Source organism: Leptosomus discolor, chromosome 2, assembly GCF_034619465.1.
Source record: "Leptosomus discolor isolate bLepDis1 chromosome 2, bLepDis1.hap2, whole genome shotgun sequence".
In the NCBI taxonomy this organism is placed as follows: Eukaryota; Metazoa; Chordata; class Aves; order Leptosomiformes; family Leptosomidae; genus Leptosomus; species Leptosomus discolor.
Window position 1 is genome coordinate 82,227,798 of NC_141392.1, and position 10,423 is coordinate 82,238,220.

Consider the following 10,423-nt stretch of genomic DNA (forward strand, 5'->3'; position numbering starts at 1 on the left):
AGGTAAATGCTACAACCGTAAAGTACCAAAGCACTCGCGGAAGAAATTGTAAAGAAAAAATGCGCTGCTTTGGCTATAAATATTTTTTTTTTCGAACGCTTGGGGAGGGGGGGAGTGTCTATCTGGTGGGGGGACCTATAAAAACATGGAAGCTCTTTTGAAAAGGGAAAATAGATGAACGTTTCTATTCTCCAACGGTATCATTTCACCATATTTTTGGCCCGCGCTATATTAAAGAGAAAAACAAGGTAATTGGAACATGCATCAACAGTTTTCCATGAAATAAGAGTTAAAAGAAGTAATAGAACTAATCACTGTCTCCTCAAATCAAGTAGAAAACATTTCAATGCACTAATTAGAGTAATTAGAATAATAAGACTGCCTATATGTGGTAAGACAATGTGTACAAACAACTTTATTTAATGTATACTGGTAATCAGCGATGCGTGCGTGCTTGAATGCTTAGTGCAATAAAATTCACCCCCGTCCGCCCAAACAATCAAATACAAATTAGTTTAATGATTGTGCCTGCTTGAACGTCTTAGAAATCCACAGGCGGAGGGAAATAAATAGCACCATCCTTGTTTGTACGTCTCCCCTACTGACCAAGGAGCTGATGCCTCCATGGACTTGGCAATGAATGACTGTAGACATGAATGAATCAAGGAGGGAAAGGGAATTAATGAATGAGTCAGGCTGGCTAAAAAACAAGTCCTAACTTTTAGACGAGCGCCTCTTGCAACCCCCCGGGACGGGAGGGGACGGGACGGGGAAGAGGAGGGGGAGAGCGGTTTCGCCATCACTTTTACGACCTGCCTCTGCCCGGGTTTTCCTGCCAGGATTTACCGCCCTGGGAGGAGGAGGGAAAGAAGCAGCGGCCGCCAGCTCCCTACTCTCGTTTTCATCCCGAAGAACCCCCCGGCTGTGCGGACATGCCCAGGGGCGCGGGGAGCCGGGCGGCAGAGCCCCGCCGGACGGGGCCTTGCAAGGCCGCCGGCAGAGCCGCAGCCGGCCCGGAGCTGCTGCCCGGCGCCGGGGCCGCCTTCCCGCCCCGGCGGCTCCCTGGGCCGGCCCGCCCCGGCCCCGCCGTAGGGGACGGTGGAGTCCCCCCGGGACAGGCCCCCTCGCCCCCCAGGCCCCTCTCGGGGGCGGGAGGCGGCCTGCCCGCCCCGGGCCGGCAGCGGCTCTGCCCCGTGCACGGACGGGACCAGGCAGACACCGGCCAAACTCGCCCCGTCCCCGGGACGAAAGGATCCGGCGCCCCCGTTCGCAGCCGCCCGACCCCCCGGGCAAGGGCTCAGGGCCCCCCACAGCCCCTTCGTGCCCCCCGGCAGCACCGGCGAAGAGTTTCTGTGCTCCTTCACCGCTGCCCTCGCCCCAACCCTCTCCCTCGGCCGCCTACGGGGGGGTGGGGGGGGGGGGGTGGGGGTGGGGACGACGACACAACATCCGACCCCTGCGTCCCGTGGGGAGCCCCGGGCCTTGCGGGGGGGGGCGGGAGAAGTAGGGGGTGCGAGGGGAAGGGGCTTCGCGCCGGCACAGGCGGCCCCTCTCGGCCCCGGGGGCGCTGCCTGAAACCCCGGGACACTCGGCCGAGTTTCGGGGGGATTCGCAGGGAGGGGGCTGCATTTCGAGGGAAGAGACTCGCAATGCGGGTCGGGCCGCGGGCTGGGGCCGGGGGCGGCGTGGAAACCCGGGCGCTGCGGCTTGACCCGCCTGCCGAAAAGCCCCCTTGTTTGGTTTATAATTTTACGAGAAGTCGGGTCTGAGAAGAAGTTCTCGCTTTTTATTTTACCATTTCTGCTAAAGCTGTGGTTTTGCTCTAACTCGTTTCCCCCGGGAAAGTACCGGCTCCTCCCTGACCGCCCGGCCGAGCCAGGGGGAAACTCGCCTCCTTCGAGGCACTTTCCTACACCCTCGACGACAACCTGGCCGTTCCCCGAGCACAAAGTACCAACTCAGCTCCCGCAACTCTGAATTATTATTATTATTATTATTTTTATCTTTCCCATCTCGAGATTAAAGCCAGAGCGGCGGCCCAGGGCCCCGTCCCTCCCGAAACACAAAATCAACAGACAGCCCCGGTAGGCGCAGGGGACACGGGAGAAGCCACGTTTCCCAAAACAGACCACAATGCCCAACCTCCGTTTTGGAGGCGGCAGAAGGCCGCCGCTGCCCTACCCACTCCCGCAGAGAAGCCGCGGAGAGCTTCCCCCCCTTCCTCTCACCCCCCTGCCTGGGCTCGGCCTGGGGGGACACCCCGTCTACGCGACCCTCCCCGTGGCTTTACCTAAGCCCAGAGGTTTAAACCGGACGAAGCCCAGCGCGCCCGCCCGCCGGTGGCCGCTCACCCCCGCCGCCGCCGGGCCCCGTCTCCCACCGTGGGCCGTCGCCTCCCCTTCCCGGGCGAGTCACCCGGACTCTTCCTCTCGCACCAAGAAACCCCGCACCGACGGCACCCGAACAAAGACGATCAAACCCCCAACGACGCCGCCCGGGACAACCTCGGGGCCCGGGGCCGCCCCGGCGGGCAGGGGCAGTCAGCCGAGGGAAGGGGGCTTCCCCAGCGGAGCAGCCGGAGGAGGGCGGCGGGGGGAGGCGGCCCCAGGCTGGTGGTCGGTTTCGAGGCCCGGCGCAGGCAGCCGGGCCCGTCCCGCCGTATCCCCGCGGCCCCGGGGACCGCGCATTAGAGAGGGGATCATGGGGGGACGGTCGGACGGACACGACGACCCCGAGCTCAGCCAACAAAACCCGAGGTGGGGGAGAGAGAGAGAGAGAGAGAGAGAGAGAGAGAAACGACGGGGCGGAGCCGGGGACGACCGAGGCCTCTGTCCCCGACGGGGCTCTCGCAAGTTGCCCATCCCGAGAGCATCACCTAGCGAGGTACCAGCCCGGCCTGTCCCGCAGCCTGAGAGATTTGCCGGATTATTTCGCCTTCCCCCGCTTTTCTGTTTCCAAGCCCTGGCCCCCCTTGCCCGCTTTCGGGAGAGCTGGCGGAGCTGGGCGGCGGGGGGAGCTCCCCCGGGGAGGGCAGCACAGACCGCTGCTTCTCGGCCCCGCGGAGCCGGGGACACGGGGAGAGGCGGTCACGACTCAAGAGCTTCGGGATACACAGCCTCCTCCTGCCTTCCAGTTTCGGCCTCCATCAGAGGGAGTGAGCCGAGGAGCTGGGGCTTCTGCTGTTGACACCTGATCTACGACAGAGAGTCCCTGCTGGGAATAAGGGTGGGGGACCCCGGGGAGCTGCCGCGCACCCTGACATCCCCCTGCAGAAGGTGCATGCTACAGCTGCTCCATTCCCACCTCTTCTTTCTCTTCAAAGGGGGAGAGAAGGAAACAAGGAAAACGACCCCCCGGACCGGCCGGCCTCCCCGCAACCAGCCGGGAGGGACGAGAGCGGCCGCTCCCATCTGCCCAGCCTCTCACTGGGCAAAGAGCACCGGCGGAGCAGCCCGGGGGGTCTCCAGGGCGGGCGGCCCGGCCCCCAACAGCGGTGGGGGGCGCCGCCCCGCCAACCGGCTGTCGGCGGCCATCCCCGCGGCTCCGGGCCTGCCCCGCCGAGCGAGGCACCGTCCGCCCAAGCCACCTCCTGTCCACCCGAGGCGGGAGCGCTCGCCGAGAGGCAGGGCCCTGTCGGCAAAGGCGACATAGTCTCCCCCCGGCGCCCACCCGCATGTCCTGCAGAGGGCAGAGGCTGCTCGCGTTCCGCAGCCGCCTCCGCGGGCTATTGACCGAGGACTTTTAAATCCATACCCGGCTTCAACATTTTACCCGTCAGCACGTCTGCGGTCACCAAACACTTCTTCTTTCTGTCACTTCTCTTCGAAACTATTGATAAGATCATTTAGCTGAATCTGTTCGGGATGAGTGTAATATTGACTAGGAGTTAGAAAAGATGATTAAATCTAATAAGCCTCCAAACTATCGTGAAGGGATGGGGTGGGGGGGATGGGGATGGGGATGGGGGGGGGGGGGGGGTGTGAGAGGGCGAGGGGAGAGAGAAGAGCAGCGTATTGCACTTAGGAAACCGAGCCAGCCAAAAAAGGACTCGAACAGACCGCCGCACCTGCCAACACCCCTCAGTCGCTCGCCAGCGCGCCAGTCCCGCTGGTCCCCAGCCGGGACCTCTCCGGGTAAAAACCGACCAGGTCGTTACACGCACGGAGCCGCAGACATCTAACGGGAAAGCCCCGGCCCTGCCGGCTTGGGGCCCGGGCCGGCCCTGCCCGGGGAGCGCCCGCCCGGCCCGGGGCTGCGCAGCCCCGCTGGGCAGCCGCATCCTTCCTCCCTATTTTTAACAGGACTCCCCATAATGAAGCCCCGCCTTTTTGTTTTTCCTTTCCTTTCCTTTTCTTTTCTTTTCTTTTCTTTTCTTTCTTTCTTTCCTTTTTTTTTTTTTTTTTTTTTTTTTTTTTTTTTTTTTTTTAAGGAGTCAGACCTTAAATTATCAAAAGGCAACGAGGAGAGCCGCGTCTCTTCTCCCCCACGCCTTCTGCCAGAACCCGCCACCAACTCGAGGAGCAGACCTCCCCACCAGCATCAAAGGCAGGACACCCCTGCCCGCACAGAAATCAATGCTTCAAAACACACGGCTGCGGTTCCTCTGCGGAAAGACACAACGCACACAGCTCCTGAGGCTCTCCTTCAAGACCCTGGAAGTTACGAGCGTGGAACCTCTCGGTATAGGCATCAAATTTATTCCAAAAATTCCATGAAATATAAAGGAATGGCGGTGCTTTTACACAGAACTCAACTCAGCATAAGTACTGGGGTGTTCTCCCTCCAGATCTTAAGAACTGTGCAAATCTGTGCTATCTTTAAAAATAAAATAAAGATATTTCAATAATTAGAACAAACTATGAAGGTATTGTGCATTTCTGTTTTATGTAGATAATAAAATATTACTTTAACATAAATATATAAGGATCTCTGCGTTTTTATTTTTCCCCACAAGCACATCCAAATGTACCAAAACAAAGTATTTTTAAAGAGACTGAACCAAAAAAAAAAAAAAAAAAAAATTACATCCCATATAGATTTTGTTCACCTACTCATTTAAAGCTACAGAAAAACAGTTTCCAGAACCTGTTTGCTTTAAAAGAAATAAATATACATTGAGGCAGGCCACTTAAAAATGATATGAAAATATTTCCCTGGGTAGCATTTAAAAAAAAAAAAAAAGAAAAATAGACAAAGAAAACATTGAAACTATTTCTGCATTTCAAAGGACAAATATTAAACATATATACATAGTGGTAAGGTTTGCGTGGTAACTTTTTTTTTTTTTTTTAGTAAACCTATTTGGAGTTTGAGGCTTTTCCCAAACATCCTCTCGACTCCGTTTTCTGACCTTACACACATATTAATAAGTCTCTGAAAGTTCATTTCCTCCCTTTACCACTGGATCTGCCCTGATCTGGTTCACTTCGCTAGGCGCTAGTCCTCAACACTTTAAATAACAAGCAGCTCAATACATCCAAAAAAAAAAAAAAAAAAAAAAAAAAAAAAAAAAAAAGAGAAAAGCTTGGTGCCCGTATCTTTGTAGCAATTGTTGGAAAACTAGGAAAAAGGCTAATGCATGTGCCTCTTCGAAATCATCATCTGTCTTACCAAGAAGAAAGAAATAAAGAAAGAAAGGGAGAGAGAAAGAAAGAAGGAAAGAAAACCCAATGTCACAGGCGCTTTAAAAGACAATGAGAAACATACTCTAAAGCCTTAGCTACTGAATGCAATATTTATAGGAGAGTTCTGCAAGAGAATGCTTCACTGGTTTTTCTCCATAATTGTCCAACACTCAACTAAGTAAACTTTTAGATTATAAAAATGCTTTGTCTCTATAGCACCTGTTTGTGCTGACTAAATGATCCCTTTATGAATTTATAACTATCATAGTTTAACGTTCCTCTAATGTATATGCATAGCTGTGCGTGTGCGTAAGTACACAAACACAGGCACGCAGACACACGCACATACATGCGCTGCTCCGAGGTCCCGCTCCTCTGCTTCCCTTTAGAGCTTTTTGTTTTGCTTTTTTTTTTCTTTTTTTTTTTTTTTGGTCCCCTTGGGTTTTTCGCTTTTTTTTTTTTTTCCCGAAAGTTAACCGTTTCCCGTCAAGATAATATCACGAAATGCACTTTAAAACTATTAACGAAGGGGGGAAAATAAGACGGAGTGAAAAATGGCATATTTTTTTTTCCCACTTCATTTCATTCCCCAGTGAAAGACACAAGGCAGCCCAAGTTAAAACTGGTCCTTTTCCTTCAATAAATTATACCGCAATCTGACCAAAGGACGGGGAGGGGGGAGGGATGGGGCTAGGTACGAATAGAAAAAAAAAAAAATACGAAAAGTAAAAGCGAGAAAGAAACGCGCACGGTCCCTGCGGAGAGGAGGGGGCAGCGTGTGTTTACACGCAGGTGTAAGCACCCGGGCACCCCCCTCTCGGGCCCAGCAGCTCCTCGGGCTCTCCCTGGCTCTGTCCTGATGCGAAACCGCTCAATGCAAGAAAGTTTGGGGCTGACATCGGCACGGGGTGCCCGGGCAGTGGGACCGGGGATGCCAAAGGCACGCAACGGGGAGCCTCGAGGGGGAGGAGGGGAAGGGAAAGGGGCTGGAGGTGGGGTGGTGGTGGGGGGCGAAGCTAAATCATCTCCTTTCCCTCTCAAGGAAGTGCCACTTTCCCCGGAAAACTCTGGAAACGTGTTGTTTCGTCTCCGCCTTGCCCACACCGGGCCTTGCTGGCCCGCACTGACACAATCTGGAAGGGCTGCAGATAATTTTTTTTTTTTCCTCCCCCTCTGGCTGCGCCTCGGCCCCCGGCCACACTGCCTGAAAATGAAGTTTACTTTGTCGGTTTGCATTATTCTCCCTTCTCCAAACTCGACTCTTGCCGTTGAAGGCGTCTGTTAAGCAATTACGAGAGTCACGTCTCTGGAGAATGGAAGCTGGCGGTGCATATATATGTGTATATAGAGAGATTTTATATATATATATGTGTATATATGTACGTCTATGCACGCATGCATATGTATACATACATACAGATATACGCATTCTTTTTGCTACGGTAAAAGGAGAAAATAAGCGTTACACATATTTAAGAAGACTTGTTTATAACAAAAGTTCACATATACACATAAAGCAAAGGCTAAAACACAGTAACATATCGTAGACCGGTCACTGTTTGACTAACGCTCACCGTGGAGAATGCAAGTCATTTGCAAAATTAAGGTCGGAAAGGAAGGAGAAAAAAAAAAAAAAAGAAAACAAAAGAATTTGTTTATGTAAACTTCGATTTTCTTGCAGTGCAAATTGGTACGGTTAAATACTGTCTACATCATAAGGGATAGCTTTTCCTTTCTCTTCTTTTTTTTTTTCTTTCTTTCTTTTTTTTTTTTTTTCATATATTCCTACAGGGGATCCACAGAAAATAAACACAGCAGCATGTGCCAACACCGAGCGACATTCCACAATGCGATCTGCCTTTGTGTGGCGGGAGGGGGCTGCGGAGGGGACCCGAGGTGGCTGCGCACCCCCCCTCCCCTCCTCCTCCTCCTCCCCTCCCGCCCCCCTCCCCGGCCGGGCAGCGCCGTATTTTTTCGCCAGCGAGCAAGGGAGTTTTGTGCGAACCGCTTCGCCCTGCGCCTGCCCTGCCGGTGCCTGCCGCTGCCCTGCCGGTCCCTGCCTGTGCGCGGTACTCACTCCACTCCGGTGCACGGGCACTCGCCTGGAAAGGTCAAAATACAGCATCGCACCTGCTACCGTCTAAGGGACAGTCCGGTGCAGGTGCTTTGTCTGTCTGTCTGTCTGCTGTGATTCGCGCTCGCCCTCTCCCTCGCTCGCTTTTTGTTTTCTTTTTTTTTTTTTTTTTGTTTTCTTTTTTTTTGCGCGTTTTTGTTTGGGGTTTTTTTTGTCTTTTTTTAAAGATAGGAGAAAAATAAAATTAAAAAAAAAAAAAGAAAAAAAGGAGGACAATCAAAAGTTGGGGGAAGGAGAGGAGGAGGAGGAGGAGGAGGAGGAGGAGGAGGGGCCGGGCGCCCCCGCCGCGAGTTCACTGCACGGGGGTCTGCACCCCGTGGTGCGGCGGCGTGTCCCTGCTGGCCCCGTACACGTCCTCGGCGCCCGGCAGCGTCCCTCCCGGGGGAGTCATGCGCTTCTCTTTCTGTCTCCTGTTACAAAACCACACTCTCACCACCTCCTTCTCCAGCTGTAGGCTGTCCGCAAGCGAGGTGATCTCCTGGGCGGAGGGCTTGGGGCACTTGAGGAAGTGGCTCTCCAGCGCGCCCTTGACGCTCACCTCGATGGAGGTGCGCTTTTTCCGCTTGCGGCCCTGCGCCGCGATCTTGTCTATGCTGGTGGGGCTGCCCGAGGAGGAGTCCGCCTCCTCCAACCACTTGTTCAACAAAGGCTTCAGCTTGCACATGTTCTTGAAGCTGAGCTGCAGGGCCTCGAAGCGGCAGATGGTGGTCTGCGAGAAGACGTTGCCGTAGAGGGTGCCCAGCGCCAGCCCCACGTCCGCTTGGGTAAATCCCAGTTTGATGCGCCGCTGCTTGAACTGCTTGGCGAACTGCTCCAGGTCGTCCGAGGTCGGCGTGTCCTCGTCGGAGTGCGGGTCGTGGTGCGGCGGCGGCCCGGGGGGAGCGGCGGCGGCGGCGGGCGCCGGCCCGGCCGCCCCGGGGTGGGGGCCGTGGGGCGGCGGCGGGTGCTCGGGGCCGTGGTGCGGCGGGCCGGGCGGCCCCGGCGGCGGCTCCTCGTGGGCGTCGCGGAGGCCGTGGTGGTGCAGCGCCGGCTGCGCGGCGCCCAGCATGCCGTTGACGGTGAAGCCGGGCGGCTGGGAGTAGAGCAGCCCCGCCTGCGCGCCGTTGGCCGCGGCCATGCCGGGCGGCAGGTGCGCCGCGCCGCCCGCCCGCCACGCCGCCGCCGCCGCCGCTGCCGCCGCCGCCGCGTGGTGCCCGCCGCCGCCGCCGTGGTGCACCAGGTGCGGCGCCCGCCCCGGCGGCGGGTGCTGCGGCGGCGGCAGCTCGTCGCCGCGCCCGCCCGCCTGCACCACCGCCGGCTTGATGTCGGGCTGGCCCAGCGCGCCCGCCGACCAGGGCGCCTCGCCGCCGCCGCCGCCGCCGCCGCCCCCTCCGCCGCCGCCGCCGCCGCCGCCGCCGGGGCCGCCGTGGGACAGCGCCGCGATCCACTGGTGAGCGTGGCTCAGCGGGTGCCCGTTGCTCTGCAGCGCGTAGTCCGCCTGCACCAGGGCGCCGGCGTCGCGGTAGCCGCCGCCGGGCTGCATGCCGCCGGGCGGCTCGGCGTGCACCATGGGGGAGCCGGAGGCGAGCAGGCTGTAGTGGTTGGAGGCTGCGGTCGCCATGACTCGCCGAGCCGCACTGATCGCGCCGGTTAAAGGCGCCGCGCATTTGACAGCTACTTTTTCGCCTCGGGCGCCGCGCGGCGCCCGCGCCCCCCCGGCCCGCGCGGCAGGGCCCACTGCGAAGGCACGCGCGGCCGCCCCGCCCCGCCGCCGCACACCATTGGCTCCCCGCGCCCTGACGGACGCGGGCGCCCCTGGCGACCGCCGCCGCCGCCGCCCACCATTGGCGCTCCCTGCTGCCGCCGCCCCGCCCCCCGCCCCGCCCCCCGACCGCCCTCTGGAACCCAACTCCGAGGGGGAACCGGGCGCAGGGGAGCGGCGGCCGCGGGGCGGGGGGCGGCGGCGGCGGCGGCGGGAGGGGAGGGGGCTTCGCCGACGGCCCCGCCCCGCTCGCCCCTCCCCACCGCTCCGCACCGCACCGCACCGCCGGCGGGAGGCTGCCGCCGCCGCCGCTCCGCCCGCCGGCTCCTGTTGCTCGCTCCCTGCCGGGGCCCCGCGCCCCGCCGCGGGTCCTTGCGTGAAGCCCGGCCGCGCTGCCCCGGAGCGGGGGCCGCCCGCCCCCAACTTTCTCAGCCGGGCCGAGCGCACGCAGCACCGCCCCGCAGGCAGCCCCGCCGGCGGGCCCGGGGAGCGCCGCGCCCCTGGGGGCGGGGAGCGTGCGGCCCCCCTCCCTTCCCGCCGGCCTCGCCGGCCCCCGGTGCTCCCCGGAGCACACCGCTCCTCCGGGGATGTCGGGGGCTTCGCACCTCGACACTGCGGAGGTGGCGGTGTTCCGCTTGTCTCGGCCCGGGGGGACGGGGTGCCTGCGGGTCCGCCTCAGCAGCTCTACATCGGAGACGGGAAGATTTGGGGGTGGAGGGATGGCGAAGGGAAAAGAAAAAAAAAAAAAGAAAAGAGAGATTAAAAAAGAGAGGGCTAGAGGAGGAAAAAACAAAACAAAAAAAAAAAAAAAAAAAAAAAGAAGTTGCGGCCCGGACAGGAAGGAAGGAGACCCTGGAACTGGATCCGGATTTCCTAGGAATGAGCAGCGCCCGGGCTGGCCTCCGCGAAAAGAGTTCGCTGCCC

The 10,423-nt window shown here is 58.4% G+C and overlaps 1 protein-coding gene across 1 annotated transcript; it reads right to left on the reverse strand.

The window, feature by feature from the left end:
- Nucleotides 1-8,050: 8,050 nt before the first annotated feature.
- On the reverse strand, nucleotides 8,051-9,358 carry POU3F2 (POU class 3 homeobox 2). The gene has a single exon (XM_009960224.2). The coding sequence runs from the start codon at nucleotides 9,356-9,358 to the stop codon at nucleotides 8,051-8,053; it is 1,308 nt and encodes a 435-aa protein (XP_009958526.2).
- Between the last annotated feature and the right edge of the window lie 1,065 nt (nucleotides 9,359-10,423).